General features: G+C 46.6%; 1 protein-coding gene across 8 annotated transcripts in view; it reads left to right on the top strand.

Annotated features, from left to right (window-relative positions):
- The window catches only part of UROS (uroporphyrinogen III synthase), a 31,452-nt gene that overhangs the window by 5,199 nt on the left and 8,900 nt on the right, over nucleotides 1-17,353 (top strand). For 5 of the 8 annotated variants that reach the window (XM_038579081.1, XM_038579082.1, XM_038579083.1 and 2 more), the window contains 5 exons: nucleotides 5,220-5,308; nucleotides 5,503-5,586; nucleotides 7,151-7,247; nucleotides 9,926-10,000; nucleotides 15,770-15,844. In XM_038579081.1, coding sequence (XP_038435009.1) covers nucleotides 5,246-5,308; nucleotides 5,503-5,586; nucleotides 7,151-7,247; nucleotides 9,926-10,000; nucleotides 15,770-15,844 — 394 coding nt within the window. In that variant the 5' untranslated portion in view covers nucleotides 5,220-5,245. The remainder of the gene's footprint in view (nucleotides 1-5,219; nucleotides 5,309-5,502; nucleotides 5,587-7,150; nucleotides 7,248-9,925; nucleotides 10,001-15,769; nucleotides 15,845-17,353) is intronic. The other 3 variants (XM_038579084.1, XM_038579085.1, XM_038579086.1) reach the window with 1 other exon arrangement.

Genomic DNA, 17,353 nt, shown 5'->3' with positions numbered 1-17,353 from the left:
ACCAAGTAAAAGTTAAATACAACATATGTACACACAGGAGACACACTTTACAGGTAAAGGCAGCCAGCCCTGGCTGGGGTGGGTGTGAGGAGAGTGGCACTGTGGTTCTGGCAACCCTGGCACCTACCAGCTGGCCCAAGGGATGAGAGGATCAGCCCACAGGCACACCTGTAAGCCATTCAAAATGCACAAATGGGCTGAAGCACATTGGTGGGGAACAGGCACCCTCAAACATAGTATGTCCCAAAGAGAACCTTTGTCCCCATCCATTCCCCATCTCCTGGATGTGCTCCCATTCTCCGTTGTTATAAACCTGATCTCTCTTTCCTCTACCCTGTGTCTAACCCAAGCAAATGCTATTGGCCCCACCTTCAGAATACATCCAAGTGCACTCTTCCCCATGACTACCAGCCTAGTCCAAACCTGTACCAGCTCTCACCCAGACTTTTTTTTAAATTTTATTTATTTTTTAAATAGAGCACACAAGCAGTATGTGGGAGGTTGGAGGGGGGCAGAGGGAGAGAGAATCTCGAGCAGGCTCCACACTCAGTGCAGAGCCTCACACAGGGCTTGATCTCACTACCCTGAAAATCATGACCTGAGCCGAAATCAAAAATCGAATACTTAACCGACTGAGCCACCAGGTACCCCTTGTGGGGACTGTTCTAAGAGCCTCCCAGTTCTTACTCCTTTCTACTTTGAGTCTTTCCTCTGCACACCTGCAAAAGTGACCTCACTGGAATATAAGCACATCAGCCCTCTGCTCAGTCCCCCAGTGGCATCACATCTCATTGGGGATAAACGGCTAAGTCCTGAACGTGGCCTGAGCAACCCTGTATTGTCCCGTGCCCAGCTCTGACCTCATTTCCTACCTGGGGATGATGGAAAGACCAGATAAAAGGAGCATGATGCTCCCTTTGCACGACAGAGCCACCAGTCAGCCAGGACTTTTCCATCAGGGAGAAGAAAAGGCCTATCACTATTTCAGCCAGTGTTCATTTGGATCTCTTAGCACACAGCCAGACCCACACCCTAACTGTCCTCGAGGAAGTGCTGTTTACACCTAGACCTGGAGGCTGAGTAGAAGTTGGCAGGAGAAGCCCTGAGCAGGATAAGCCTAAGGGATGGAGAGAAGTCTGGGGTGGCTGGAGTGCTCAGGGGAGAGTGGGGACCGGGCTGGGACACGCTGCAGCTTGTCAGGTCGTTTGAGGTAGTTTGGGTCTGATCATAACCACAGTGGGAAGCTTCTTTTTTATAGATGTATTTCTCTTCTCCTTTTCTCATTTCTGCTTGCCCTCTTCTCTCTGGGCGAACAAGAGGAGGAAAGTGTGGTGTCCGGGAACAAGCCCAGGACTGAGGGTCAAGGGGATCTGATGCCAGCTTTATTGTGCATGACGTAGTCTTGTTTTCTCCCATTAGGTGGGAATAACCTCTGCCCTACCAAGCTGTAGGGTTGCTGAGTGACTCAAAGGACATAACAATGACCTCCAACACAGTTGTCAAGGACTACCTGTATACACCAGAGACTGATCTTATGCTTTATTTGCATTAAATCAATGAGGTTTGTCCTGCTTTATGGGTGAGGAAGCTGACCTGTAGAGGACAAAACTAATCCAAAGTCCCAGAAATGGGCACCTGGGTGGCTCAGTGATTGAACATCTGCCTTTGGCTCAGGTCGTGATCTGGGGGCCGGGGATCAAGTCCCACATCAGGCTTTCCGTGGGGAACCTGCTTCTCCCTCTGCCTATGTCTGTGTCTCTCATGAATAAATAAATAAAAACTTAAAAAAAAAACACATACACCAAAGTCCCAGAACTGATGAGTGGCAGAGCTGGGTGGGATTCACACTCAGGCAGTCTGGCTCTGAAGGCCGTGGTCCTAACCCCAGTACTATGCTGCCTCTCATATACTTGGCATACAGAAGTGTTAGGGAAAACAGGCATAAAAATAAAAAATATCACTCTGGTACAAAGGGCTTAGTTTAATAATGCAAACACTTGAAAGCAAAACCAGTCTACCCGCTGCAAATAGAGAAAATGTTTCTTCTGGGTTCTACTCTGTAGTTGCCCTAGGTAATAAAATTGATGGCTTCCAGATAATAACTCTTAAGAGAGACTATGAGATGTGCTGCTGGACTTGACAAATAAAAATCAGATTACTACCCACATTCCTTCTCAACCATTGCTCAAAGCACCTCTAGTGCAAAATTAAGAGGAACCATTGCTGGTGATTCTTTGTCCTGTTAGAGCCCCATGTCATCAAGTTCCACAAGAAAGAAATCACCTGATAAGTGCACAAAGGTAGTCATGCTCACACATTAGTAATTTTCTTAGTAATTTAAGATTTAAAGTTGATAATGTTTTGAGACTTGATTCCGCCTAATTGACCGGTACCATTCACTGTCCTATTAGCACATTCAGCCCACGGGAGAATCCAAGGACTCAGAGAAAGGTCTACAGGAGATAGGGGTTGGGTGTGTGTTGGGGGGGAGGGGAGTCCCAAAAGGTTCTGCAGAGCCGAAGGGTCTGCAGCAAAGGCTTAGGGACCTGGTGACAGACACTGCCTTTTGCAGAGGAAATACCAGAGGGAGGACTGGCTCGGGACAGCCGAGGTACATGTGTTTCTAAAGACACATATGTAGGTGGCATCAGGCAGCGGCCCTATGAGTGAGGAGTGACTTCTATGCCAGGAATCCCTGACTTCTGTCCACATGGCTTTTTTTTTTTTTCCTGGGGATACGCATCCCAGATCCCAACTAGTACCATGGCAAGGTCATGGTGGGGCTGAGGTCGGCCACCCAGGACCAACCACTTCTAGCAGCATGATGCTTCCACCTTTTAATCCCACAATCGTTGCTTGTTTTGTGTGCCTGGAAACATTTATGTGTTAACAGAAAATGCTAAGTCTTACCTGCCACTCAGTGACTTACAGTTTCCTGGAGCCCTAGAAGGGTCTCTTGGGATCAGTTGGGGGTTCAACCAGAGAAACAGCTGGTGTTTGATCTCACTACCCTGAAAATCACTTAGAAGAAGTGGGAATGGATTAAGACCTACTGCCAGGCACTGCCTCGTGTAACTGTGGAGGCTGCCAGGGCAAGTCTGAGACCCCAAGGGCAAGCCACCGAGAAGGGCAGGCTGGCTCGAGCCTTGAGCAGACATTGTGTCCACAGCTGGAATTTCTTCCTCAGAGAAGCCTCAGTTCTGCTCTTAAGGCCACTGACTGGAGGAGGCCCACCCAGATTACCTAGGATAATCTCTCTGGCTAAAAGCATTTGTGAATAAATGGGAACTTGAGCCCTGGGTTGACACCTGAGCGTGACCATCTCAGAAAGGCCGGTTCCTAATTTCTGTGTGAGACACATTCCAAGTAACTTCAGGAAATGATAGGAACAATACTGCCCATTCCCCCAAATCCCCAGTCTCTCTAGCCAACAGCTCAACGGCAGCAATAATTAGAACTTGATTTCATGATTATTATTTGTTCACCCAGGGTTGGTTGCTTAGATACAAAGCAATTCATTTTGAGCCAAATTTTCCTAAGATGTCCCATAGATGCTATAATGTTTCAGAAACCGATTCAGTAATAAATCACAAGTAATGGCTCTCAGAGTTAACACATTTCTGCTCCAAACAATATACACTGTTTGGCTATTATCAACCACCTTATAATATTTAGTAAGTAGCTGGTGGGCCTAATGCTACTTATGGGATAGTAATCCACATTTCAGGCAGAATTTATTCTGCAGGTCTCTGGCAGCATTTATTGTGAGGCCTTTGGGGGTGGTAGTATTAAATTCTCTTCCTTGATCCAAAAGAATTTAATATTTATTGTTTAAAAGATGTGGATCATACAGAAAGAGGTAAACAAGAAAATAATCACCCTAACCTGCCACCCATAAATAATTAGTGGTGGTCGGTGGTCTGAGCCTTTGGCTCAGGGTGTGATCCCAGGGTCCTGGGATCAAGTCCCGCATCAGGCTCTCCGCAGGGAGCCTGCTTCTTCCTCTGCCTATGTCTCTGCCTCTCATGAATAAATAAAATCTTTGAAAAAAAGAAAGAAAGAATTAGTAGTAGTATTTTGGTACAAATCCTTTCATATATACGTAGATGTAAAATTTATAAAGTTATACTATTCATGCAACTACGTTTTAAACTTAGCATTATGATGTGATTAAATAATCCATGTAATTAAGTTATTAATGAATATTTTAATGATTTCATACAACTACCATTCTCTCGCTTTTGGACATTTACTTTGTTTCCCACTCTAAATACCAGGATACAATCCTGCAACCAGAAGAAGAGTCAGTCCTAGAGACCTAATGCACAACATAGTGATTATAGTCAACAATACTGTATTATAAACTTCAAAGTTCCTAGAAGAGTTGATCTTAATTATTCTCACTGCAAAAAAGAAATAATTATGAGGAGGTGTGGTAGAGGTGTTAGCTGAGCTACAAAGGTAGTAATCATACTGCCTTATAGAAATGTATCAAATGAACAGCTAAATACCTGAAACTTAAGTTGTAAGTCAATGACATCTCGGTTTAAAAAAAAAAAAAAAAGAATTCCCAGATGAACGTTTTTGTTAGTCTTTGCACACATTTGAGTATTGCCTTAGTATTTATTCTTAGAAGTGAAATTATTGGAAGAAAGAGTATGAAGTATTCAAGGCTTTTGATACATCTCAACAAATTATTTTCCAGGTTGTTAGAACACTTTTGAAAGATACCTCATAATATTCGACATTTATAAAACATCATTTGAGTAGAAGGGTCAGTATAATTATTCCCTAAAGAGCTTATGTTTATGAACTACTCAGTATATTTGTCTTGAAAGGAAGTAATTCTTTATTTCCTTAAAATAATTTGTCTATTTGTTAATGATACAACCCCAAATATGTATCACTCCTCTTTACGAGGCTTAAATGTGTGGCCAGGACACTGGCTTTCCCTAATGGCTTTCTTTTTTTTTTTTTTTTTTTCCCTAATGGCTTTCATCTGCCTTTCCAAGTGATATCGAGTGCTAGCATGCCGTCCCTTGGCCTTATCAGTGACAGGGTCTTCAGAAGGAACGAGCCCATTAATGCTAAGTCATTGTGGGCGAGGATAGGTCACCTCAGCTAGCAGTTGATTACCGTGCTCCTGTCCCATCTAACATTGCTTAGGAAGAGTCCTTGAGATCTAATTAAGATCCCTCCATTTCTCTGCTCTGTCACAGCGCCCTGGAAGGACTGCCAGGTGATAATGAAGGTTCTTTTACTGAAAGACCCTAAAGAGGATGACTGTGGCCAAGATCCATACATCAGGGTAAGTGCCCAAGGCTCCTGGTCCCCGCATAGCATGACACTGCCTTACTAAGGAAGCTAAGGGGATCAGGGGTGAAGGGTGGGGAGGCCTGCTAACCCTCTGAGGAGCTGACGCAGAGTACGGTGTTACTGTGACTCTTTCCTTATTTTCCAAACAACCCTGGCCAATCCAGAACTATATTCTTGTATTTGCAGGAATTAGGATTATATGGATTTGAAGCCACTCTGATCCCTGTTTTATCATTTGAGTTTTTGTCTCTTCCCAGTTTTTCTGAGAAGGTAAGGTCTGTCAGTGTCTGAGTCCCTGGAGGTTCCCTGCCAACCCAAGCTGGAGAATTTCTTCACTCCCTCATTTTACTACCACACTTTACAACGATGGCAGCACAGCCTCACCTGGCTACAGTGGAAGGCTATTAGACCGTCCCTGAGCTTCTAGCAGCTCCTCCGGAAAGCCACCCTGACCTGGAGGCGGGGTCTGTGAGGGCCTGGGAAACAGGTGGCAGAGCGGGCTCTCAGCCATGCAGCCAGTCCAGTCCATCCTCCCATTTACCCTCCCACCTGACCATGCCCTGCACAGGTGGTACCTTCCCCAGGTTGGGCCACTGGGCTGAGACCTCCAAATGTTTCCAAGATTCAGTGCTCAGGCCACCCTCCCCAGCATGCACCCCGTCCCAGGAACAGAGCGCCTTCGGGGCATCTCCCCTGGAGCTCCTTTCTAGACCCGGAGGCCAAGAGCCAGGCTAGTTTCACGGACGACGGTGCCCAGCCCTGCTCCCGGGCTCCACACCTCTGTTAGCGCCCCTTTGACTTGGGCTGAATATTGCATTATCCATTCAGTAATTTACCCGACAATGATCTGGTATCTATTACGTTTTTCTGCCCTGAGTTGTGAACTATGTAAGAGGGACCCAAGTCAGCATGCCCTCCATAAGCAGCTCTGAAAGGCCCCAAAGATCTCATCACTCAAGATCACATCTTGGACCTTGTGGTCACACAAATACTAGAGTTTCCACAGGAGCCTCTCCTGTCACCACCAGCCAGTGTGCCTCCTGAAGGCTCTTCTGGACGGACGTCCATATAGCTCCCTATACAGTGAGTGGGGGCACAAGGCATGTGGTCAAGTCCTGGCTCTGCTATTTACCTTGGGCCAGGTCCTTAGCCTCTCCAAGCCTGAGTCTTCACCTATGAGATGACAGTAACCCCACACATCTCACAGGGAACTTTCACAGATAGAAAGAATATGTAAAAACAGCAATGTTCAGTAGATTTTTTAATTTACCCTAGAGAGAGAAAGAACATGAGCAGGGGTTGGGGGAGTAGAGGAATAGGTTAGAGAGACTCTCCAAGCAGATTCCCTGCTGAACCCAGAGCCCAACGCAGGGCTAGATCCCAGGATCCTGAGATCATAACCTAACCCAAAATCAGGAGCTGGCCACTTAACTGACTGAGCCATCCAGGTGCCCCTTGAAGATTCCAGTTTTATTATAGATGCAAGTCCAGTCTGCCCTCCTGCCTGCACCCCACCCAAGCCCAGGCTGGGTCAGGTTGCCCCTCTCTGCTCCTGTTACGATACCACCCGAAAGTGCTCTTTCCTATCCCTCCTCTTGACTATAAACTGCTTGAGAAAAATGCCACGAATAGTGAATTCACCTGTATATTCCTAAAAGTCCTGAATAGTTCCAGGCATATAGTAAGCTCCTAGGAGGTGTTGAGTAGAAGAGTGGATGGAAGGATGGATGGGTGGATGGATAGAAGGAATAGTTTTGTGAAGCATTTGGAAATCTAGGAAATGTTGAAATTGGCATCATGTAAAATAAAATGCCTCTTGCTGTTTGGTGCACAGCTGTCTCATCCCGAAGGCTATGGGGGACTCATTTTTACCAGCCCCAGAGCAGTGGAAGCAGTGGAGCTGTGTTTGGAGAAAGACAATAAAACTGAAGGTGAGGGGCTCTGTTGTGGATTCCACCAGACTTCCTTTACTCTGATTCTTCCCACTGGGGAGACTGGGTTCCAGAAATAGATTTTTCATATTTTAAAAATTTCAGTGACTTTTTGCTCAATGAAGTATTTACATACCAAGTTAATTCATGTTTGTGTGACCTTTGGAGGAAGCAGAAAATGACCTTCTCCTTGTAAGCTGACTCTTAATGTCCCACACAGAACGATGGGTTGACCGGGCAGCTCTCTGATGGGAGGGAGTGCCTCGTGGTGCCCTGTCACAGATGCTGGTATGTATATGTATCAACAATGAAACGATGGCTCGTGCCCTGTCAGGCACCTAATAACACGATCATCTCTTAGACCCTTCTACCTCCTCCTCTCTCCATCAAAACATAGGAACAGAGCCTCGGTTCAGACTGGACAACCACCTTCGTCTTTTGATCCGATAGCTTCATAGCTAACATTTATGGAGTGCCTAATGTATACCAGGCTCTGTTAACTACTTTACATTCATTATCTCATTTATTCCTGGATTTTTGGCCGGAAGCATACATACTGTGGTCCTCATTATTTTACAGATGAGAAAACTGAAGCTCTGGAAGAGTAAGGACTTGTCCAAGGCCATGGAACCAGTCAGTGCACAGCCAGCCTCAGACCTAAACCTGACCACCCCTACTTATCTTAAGGAGTGGAGGCAGCAGTCAGGCATCATTACAGAATGGCTTTGTGGCAAGGTAGGCCTCAGTTCCGATGGCCATTCTGACCTTGGCGAGTTCCTTGACTTCACTGAGCCTTGGTTTCCTTGTCTGTAAAGTGGGCATAATAAATAATCCCTCCATCCCAAGTTCATCACTTGTAACTACTAGCTAGCTAGAACTTGACAAGGTGCCTTCTCTGTGCCAGACCCCATCTTAAATGACTTACCCTTGAAATAGATACAATTAGTTTTTCCACTCGACATATGAGGAGTTTGAAGACAGGGTATGAAACTTGCCCAGACCACATGGTCTGTAAGTTGCAGATTTGTGATACCAGCTATGAATCTGAGCCCCCAAAAGAAGCATTTGGGATGTTGCCTGGCCCATGGTGGGCACTGAATGAGTGACAGTGGTGAATGCTTGTTCTCTCTCTACTTTTAATTAGGCTTTCATTATAGCCTAAAAAAATCACCTTACACATTCACCTTCTGTTAGAAATATCTGCCACGAGATTGGAGAATGGCTTGTTCACATGCTATAGATAATTTTCAAATATTATTTACATTTGTGGAGTAGGAAAGAAGGTAAGACTCAGTCTTTGGTTACTGTTTAAAAGGAAATTTCCCAGGGACACCTGGCTGGCTCAGCTGGATCAACTCTTGATCTCAGGGTTGCAAGTTCAAGCCCTACGGTGGGTGTGGAGATTACTTAAAAAAATAAAAATCTTTAAATGAAAGGAAAGGAAATCTCCCATGTGAGTGTAAAGGGTAGTGTAACAAATGTAAGGGAAAGTTATACTCATAATCAGATTTTAGGAATGGAGAACTCCTGTTTCCTTGTCTTCTCAAAAAATATTGAACACCCAGTGGCCTTATAATTATACAACTCATTTTCTCTTTGTATTTCTTTAATCCACATTTAAAGGTGTTTGTTTTTGTCATAAGATGATAATGTTCTTTATAAAATTGTGTTTGCCTATGAACCTGAAATGTATTAGCTTTACTTTGACTTAATGGATACATCCGAGACTACAGTTTCTTGACTGCATTCAGATTTATGTCCGAAATGAAACCAGTTGTATTGCTTTATGAGACACAAGGTTGCCCTTTTTAATGACCCGTGACTTTTTCTTTAAAAATCTATATTTTTAAAGGCACCTGGCTGGCTCTTAGAAGAGTGTATGACTTATTTTTTTTTTTTAAGAATTTATTTATTTAATTTTAAAGGGGGCGCAGGGGGAGAGGGAGAGAGACAATCTCCCCAGGGAGCCCAACATAGGGCTCGATTCCCAGAACCCCGAGATCATGACCTGAATCAAAACCAACAGTTGGATGCTTAACCAACAGAGCCACCCAGGTGCCCCAAGTGTGCAACTCTTGATCTTGGAGTTGTGAGTTCGAACCTCATGTTGAGCATAGAGATTACTAAAAAATAAAATAAAAAATTTTAAAAATTTTAATAAATGTCTAGATTTTAAATTTTTTTAAGATTTTATTCATGAGAGACAGAGAGAGAGAGAGGCAGAAACATAGGGCAGGCTCCATGCAAGGAGCCCGATGTGGGACTCGATCCCGGGTCTCCAGGATCACGCCCTGGGCTAAAGGCAGGCGCTTAACCACTGAGCCACCCAGGCATCCCAAAAGTCTAGATTTTTAATTTTAAAGTCACCCTGCAAATTCATTCTTCAAGTTATGTTTGTTTTCTGGTACACACTAAACATGCTTCTAGTGCCCACTGTGGAAAAGAGAGGATACTTTAAGCAAGGCATACTGAAATATCACGAAAGTAATTTTTAAAAATTTGCCTGCTGAATATGAACAGAATAAAAATGAAATTTTAGTTTGAGATGCTATTCTTTATACTTGGTTATTAATAGTTTGCCTTGTTAATAAATGTCTTAGGATGAACAAGTAGCTTTGGGCAGCAGTCCAAATAGCCACTATGGTATTTGCAGCTCACATGTAATTCCCGTTTTACAGTCTGGAAGCATTCTCTGAAAGAAAAATGGAACGCTAAGACAGTGTATGTGGTTGGAAATGCTACTGCTTCTCTAGGTAAGCAATCGAGGTAAAGATAAAACACCAGGAATGACTATGATATTATGATTTGTAATAAAAAATATGAATTTTCTTTGTCCCTGTTCCTGGCACAGAGTTCCTCAGAACCTTGGTATTTGCTAAGTGATAAGGTTGCCTTTTTTTTTTTTTTTAAGATTTTTTTTAGAGAGATTTTTCACTGTTCCCTTACCAGCAACATTATATATTTTACTAATTAACTATTTGTAAATTTAATAAGCAAAAAATCATATTTTAAACTACAGTGTTTAAAAAACAAACAAGATTAAGTCATTGGGGAATGGAAAAAAAGTCCTTGGGGAATGAAAAACTGGTTTTCTTCTCTCCTGTCGTCTCTGCTACTACCATAGTCATACTTCTGTACTCTGGTTAACAAATGTGTGTTGGGTTGGGTCATTTGCCCACAGAATTAGGCAGATGGTTTACTAACTATTGCCTGTTTATTACAAAAGATACAAATTAACAGTCAGATGGAAGAGATGCACAGAGCAAGGTGGGGAGTGAATGGGTGGGTGTAGCACTTCCTCACCCCTTCCTGGTACACCACCCTCCCACACTTCTCTGTGACACCATTTGGGTTTTTATGAAGGCTTCATTACACAGGCATGATTGATTAAATCCCTGCTTCTTGATGATTCATCCAACCTCCAGCTCTGTCTGCTCTTCTCCTCAGAGGTGGGAGAGGCAAGAGACGACTGTCTCTGATCACAAGGTTGTTTACCCTGGAACCAGCCCCCATCCCTTAGGGCTTTCTGAAAGCTGCCTCATTAACAAACTCAGGCGTAATTGAAAGAAGTGTGTTATCAATAACAAAAGGTAACTTTAGAGGCACCCTGATGGCTCAGTCAGTTAAGTGTCTGACTCTTGATTTCAGCCGAGGTCATGATCTCAGAGCCCTGGGATTAAGCCCCTTGAAGACTCCATAGTCAGCGGGGGTGGGGGGTCTGCTTCTCTCTTTTTCCCCCTCCTCCCCACCACTACTCATATGCACGTGCACTCATTCTCTCGCAAGTAAATAAATCCTTTTTTTTTTTAAAAAAAAAACCAGGATGCAATATAGATACATGATACAATTTCAATTTAATTTAAAAACATGGGTCCTGTACTAAATACAGAGCCCTCCTTACCCCCAAAGGAGCTGGAGAGGAACAGGGACTCAAGGAGATACTCCTTGGAGTATGTAGAGTTCATAACAGCATCAGCACCACAGGCAAAAGGTAGAAACAACCTAAATATCCCTGGACTCATAAATGGATAAAATGTGGTGTACACATGCAATAGAATATCATGGAAATTCTGACACATGCTACAACATGGAAGAACCTTGAAAACATTACACTCAGGGACACCTGGGTGGCTCAGTGGTTGAGTGTCTGCCTTTGGCTCAGGTCATGATCCCAAGGTCCTGGGATGGAGTCCCACATGGAGATCCCTGCAGGGAGCCTGCTTCTCCCTCTGCCTGTGTCTCTGCCTCTCTCTGTGTGTGTCTCATGAATAAATAAATAAAATCTTTTCTTAAAAAAAATTATGCCAAGTGAAATGAGCCAGATACAAAAAGATGAATACTGTATAATTCCACTTACTGGGGCTCCCAGAACAGCCAGACCCAAAGAGACTAAAGGTACAGTAGAGGTTTGCAGGTCTGGGGTTGGGGGAAATGGGAAGTTCTTGTTTAATCTGATGTAGAGTTTCTGTTTGGGATGATGAAAAAGTTCTGTAAGTGGATATGGGTGATGATTGTGACAGTACTGAATGCCACGGAAGTTATACACTTAAAAATTGCTTAGATGCTAAATTTTGTTGTATGTTTTTACTACATTAAGAACAGAACCTGAAAGGAAATAACCCTACGAAAGGTACTTCTCTCCAGATGGTGGTACGATAGCTGTTTTTTATAATTTTCTTAATATAGTCCACATTTTCCAGTCTTGACTTCGTCTGTTATTTTTAAAGCACAAAGGTAAACAGTGAAGCATTAAAAATCAACATTGCAAGTAAACATGAAAAGTAAGCATGAAGCAATGCTTAGCAATTGTGAGGAAATCAACGTGCAGCTTTGTTTCAAAACGGTCCAGTTTGTCCAAATGAATTTTAAAATGCTGGTGGAAGGTGAGAGTAGCTTAAGAATGAAAAGCACTCTTTGCAGAGAATAAAATGACACTGAGGAGTTCACCAGCATGGAGTTGCCTGACTAATTAAGAGCCAGTGCTTCGCTATTCAATGAAGAACAATGTGTACCTGGAGCGCTGGAGCTCCACACAGATCAGGGAAGAGGGAATCAGCCTTGGTTGCCAAGGAAACCACCCCATTTCCCATTTCCTCCCTAATCGGTTAAGAACTTGCTTGCACCTTCTTTTGCTGCTGCTTTTTTTTTTTTAAGATTTTTATTTATTCAAAAAAAAGATTTTTATTTATTTAATCATGAGAGACACAGGGAGAGAGAGAGAGAGGCAGAGACACAGGCAGAGGGAGAAGCAGGCTTCATGCTGGGAGCCCCATGTGGGACTCGATCCCAGGTCTCCAGGATCAGGCCCAGGACCAAAGGCAGCGCTAAACCACTGAGCCACCCGGGCTGCCCTGTTTCTTTTTTTCTGATGTAAAGAGGCAAGAAAATTCTAGAGGCAACTTCCAACACATCAGCACTTCAGCTATCAAACATGGTGTGTTTGTAAATTGTCCTCTTTTGATTTTCACGCTACCTTCAGTCTGATACCAAGAGTACCACTGTTCGTCTTGCATCTCATTGTTCTGTCAAACAAGAATACCCAAGAACAAAAGTGGTGGTATGGGATGAGAAACCCCGAACCAGAGCCTGCTAGCAGTGCGCTCCATCCTGTGGGCACGGGCGGCAGAGCCTGGTCTCCCGGGGACCCGCCAGCCCCAGCCTGCTCCCTGTTTATTCCGCTGTGAAGGAAAAGGCCACAAGTTCTAAATGCCGAAACATCTGATCACAGGAAAGATGCAATTAGGGGGCTTGCACCTTTAAAAAAAAATCTCTTGGGAGAAACCACATTCTTAACATGAAAGTTAGTCACCCAACTTTTGAACCTTCTATCTTAGCTCACTTTCCCAGACATGATGTCCAAGAGGAGCTCTCTCTGGTGGGTGCAGGGAGGAGGCACTGCTTGAACTGCTGGTGCTTCTGTTCACCCTGTGGCTCAGCAAGAGCCTGGAGAGTTCCAGGAACGGGGGCAGCCAGAGGAGACCAGGCCCATGTGTCAGTCATCCTCGGCTGTGTAATGAATTCCCCCAAAACTTAGTGACTAGAAACAAGCATTTAATTTCTCACAGTTTCTGTGAGTCAGAAATCTGGGAATGGCTGAGCCGGGTCTGGCTCGGGGTCCCTCACCAGGTTGCAAGTATCTCAAGGCTCCACTTGGAGGTTCTAACTCCAAAAGCACGCGTGTGGATCCACTTCCCAGCCTTCACGTGGCCGTCTTTAAGGGCTACCTTAGAACACGGCAGCAGGATTCCCCTATTTCAAGATAATCCAAGAGCCAGTGCAAGAGAGCATCCAAGCCAGACTGGCTTCTTTTCATCATCTTGGAGAGTGACATCCCTTCACTTCTTCCACCTTCTTTTTGTTTGAATTGAGTGGGTCCAGCCCGCACTCAAGGGGAGGAGCTGTCACAGCAGTGTGAGCACTGGGAGATTACTGGGAGGTATTTTATAAGAGCTCTCCGGTCAAACTGAGCCCAAGAACTGCCCCCTGCCCCCCTTACCCCCCCCCTCCCCCGCCCAGAGCTGCAGATCAGGTCAGGAGAGTTGAACATTTTAAGCAAAGAAAAGGTAGAAATGTTTCTCATAGCAGAAACCGAAACTGGGTCCACACAAGTGGTCCTGATGTCCGTGTCCACCAAGATTTATTTATTTTAGAGAGAGCCAGTGGAGGGAGGGGCAGAGGGAGAGGACCCTCAAGCAGACTCCCTGCTGAGCTTGGAGTCTGACCCAGGATTTGATCCCAGGACCCATGAGACTGTGACCTGAGCCAAAACAAGAGTTGGACGCTCAACCGACTGAGCTACCCAGAAACCCTATAAACCATATCTGGTTTTTTTGTTTTGTTTTGTTTTGTTTTTTAGTATTTTTCATTGCTCCCATTAATTCTGGGAGAATACTGAGACAATCTGTATCCATAACCTTGTTAATATGTCTTCACATCCCATTTGTTGATTCTTACTGATTTGCACTCAGGATTTTATCTCGCCTTCAGATAACCACCTGATACCTTTTGAATGTAGGCATCCGCCAGCAGGGGAGCTCCTGGTTTACATGAGCCCCCCGACTGGATCCACCATGGCTGTCCTTGCCTTAACCTCTCAAATGTAAAGAACCCCATGGCAGGTTTGTGTAGGATCAGATTGGTTTGTTTCACACAGCTGTGAGTAACCTGAAGCTCCCCTGCCACCGTCGCCTGGGGAGGCCCGGAAGGCGGGCTTGCCTGGGCCCCAGTGCTGGCTCACATGCCTGTACCCACTTAGAGCAGAGCCAGCCTTGCCGCCACAGAGGTCGAGACCTTCCAGCAAACATCCATTCCCCTGATCTCTCCTGAGAACCTCTGTGGGCACCGGGAGGACCACACAGCCCTGTCCCTGCCCTTACAGACACTGCTGACACATGCTGGACGCCCCAGGGTCTCAGGGTCGTGCGAGGACAAAATGTGCCAGTGCTCACTTGGAACAGCAAGGTGGTGTGTGAGAGTCTAGGTGGTTCCTCCTGTCTGGTTAACTCAGGAACAGTGCGTATGAACGTCGATGTTTAAGTATCGACGTCCCTGCAGTACTTAGGTCCTAGTCCACTTCCTGGGAAGTTTTCAGGCTTTCTGGTGTACTGGGACCTTCCCCGTTCAATCAGAGGAGAGGCAGTCCTGCCTGGTCTGGCAGTGAGCATAAGCAACGGCTTTGTTCCAGAACCAGGTTTACAGCTACATGTGACTTTTGTCTGTTGGACTCAGGACACTTGAAATGACCTGTAAATTAAAAGCTGATGGTGTTTATGTGAAAGCTGCAGTTTGTCACCAGCCGGCCAGTCTCACATGAACCCTAAATGCAATGCCCACAGCACCTCCTCCGTCAGGGCTGCTCCACACCCCGTGAACAGGGAGTGAGCCCTGACAGCACGGGCCTGTGGCCCTTCCTCCCTCAGCATCCTCTGCCGAGGGGCCAGTGTTCTCCGTGTGGAAGCCTGCAGGGGAGCCTGGGGGTCTGCTCCTGCCTCCCTTCATGCTAGGAATCTCTCAAAGCAGCTGGTCCGCCCCTCACCCCAGATGACCTGTACTCGCAATACTCTGGGTCCCTGTTGGCAGGTTACCATGGAACCTCTCCTGCCCTCCCTTCCATTCCAGTCTGGTAGTCAGACCACACCACCCTTCTGGATGGGGGCTGGCCTCTGTCTCCCTCACAGAACATCCTAAATGTTCGCCACCATTCTTCAGCTCCACCTAGCTGGCCAGCGGCTTGCTCTCATCCTCTCGAATACTCCGTAGAGGCGTCCCATTGAGCTGGCATCCCCCCCTCGTGTAGGTGAGCTGGGGGGGGGCTCAGAGAAATTGGCAGAGACTCAAAGCCAGACATCTAGGGAGGGTGGGACAGGGCTGGACTCCCTCCCATCTGACACATGCCTGTGGCCCTCGGATACCAGGCTACAGGAGGGGACGTCCTGTGTCATTTGTAAAGCACACGCATACAGCACAGGGACAGCGCGCTTTAATAGCCACATGAAAATGTATATTTCTTTCTTGTTTTCCAGTGAATAAAATCGGCCTAGATGCAGAAGGAGCAAACTGTGGAAATGCAGAAAAGCTTGCAGAATACATTTGTTCCCGTAAGTAGAAAAAGGTCACCTCCCCCCGAAGAAGCCCATTGACTTGTCAGCCTCACCCCTAGCCCCCTGCCAAGGAACACTTCCTGGGTGCACCAGGCCACTCCTGGGACCCCAGCCCACCTCTCTCCACCAGAGGACTTGACACAACTCAAACATTACACAAAATGAAACGTTTGGCGGCGACATATCCAGGGAGACCATCTGCAGTGACTGAGGGAGTGGAGGGAGGCAGCGGCTGCTGGCACCTGCCCTGCACCTGCACCCCCTCCCTTCCTCTCAGGGGCCCCTCCCTCTCTGAGCTCCCTCTCTCAGAGCGGACCCACCCCCTGGGAGCATGTCCCTGGGGCAGCATGGGGACAGGGACCTGAGATGACATGGGTTGTAGAGGTGTCTGCCTTCCAGGCGGTGTCCAGCCTTGATGGAAGCAAAGATGTGGGGGAGCTCTTGGAGCGAGAGGGGCCGGAAGGTGGGCTAGTGGAACCATGGACCCGGCCACTAGAGCCGTGGGCCAAGCGACTGTCGTGTTTAAGAGCCCCCCCAGGCACGGCAGCTCATGCGGAGTGCTGGATACGAGAGCCAGGGCTGGAGGCCCAGAGGTGCTGCCCTGGGACGGGAACACGGTGCTGGGCGCCTGCTCCTCCACTCCAGCCCAGGCCAGTACCTGTTTCAACCAGGATTGAGCCCAGAGGGTCACCGGATTGGGACTCAGCTCCACTGTCCCTGGGGCTCCGTGGCTCCTGGCACACCCTCATCTCCTGCCCCCGGTGATGCCTACAGAGGCCCCGTTCTTCCCGCAGGTTCCTGGAGGACAGCCCTCTGTGTAAGGGATGCCGTGGGCTAAGCTCCTTGTGCACACGCTGTCCGGAAGACCTTGGCCCTCTTTTGGCCTCACTCACTTCACACACGCTTTGTACCTTGTCCTGTCGCTTAACCCCCTCTGTCTTGTGAGGGTCGCTGGTCTGCGCGGCCCCCTCCCTTGCGACCCCCCAGCCCTCAAAGGGCCTGGCCTGCAGGTGATCCCATGCAGTGTTTGCTGAGCGCTGTTGAACTGTGCTGGTGTGAGGAGGGTGTATGGGGGACGGGGCAATTGGGGGGCTGGTCAGTTGTGCACTCTTGTGCAGCCAGGCATCGAAAGCGGCTAAGAAGCCGAGGGCAGCTATGCTGGCGGCCCAGGGGTGGCCACTGTCCTAGGTGCCGCAGGGGCCTCAGGCCCACAGGATTATTTTGAGGGTCACCGAGCCTCACCTCTTCTGGGACGAGAAGAATGTCATGTGATTGGGTTTTTCCCCCAGCAGTTCATGGTGTGGGATGCATATGTTCCAGAATGATCCAACTCCAGGCTATTTCTAATGTTTTCAGGGGGTAATGGTCACCAGTAAACAGGAACAAAGCCCTTCTGTTTGAATGTAGAAATCACTGTAAACTGTAGAACGTGGCACTCCCTGGGGGATTAGGTGCCTTCATTTACGAAGACTAATGACTGGTTCTGTGGGCAGGATGTCAATTAGC

Source organism: Canis lupus, chromosome 28, assembly GCF_011100685.1.
Source record: "Canis lupus familiaris isolate Mischka breed German Shepherd chromosome 28, alternate assembly UU_Cfam_GSD_1.0, whole genome shotgun sequence".
Taxonomy (NCBI): Eukaryota; Metazoa; Chordata; class Mammalia; order Carnivora; family Canidae; genus Canis; species Canis lupus.
Note: the sequence above shows the minus strand (reverse complement) of the source record. Positions and strands in the feature narration are given on the sequence as shown.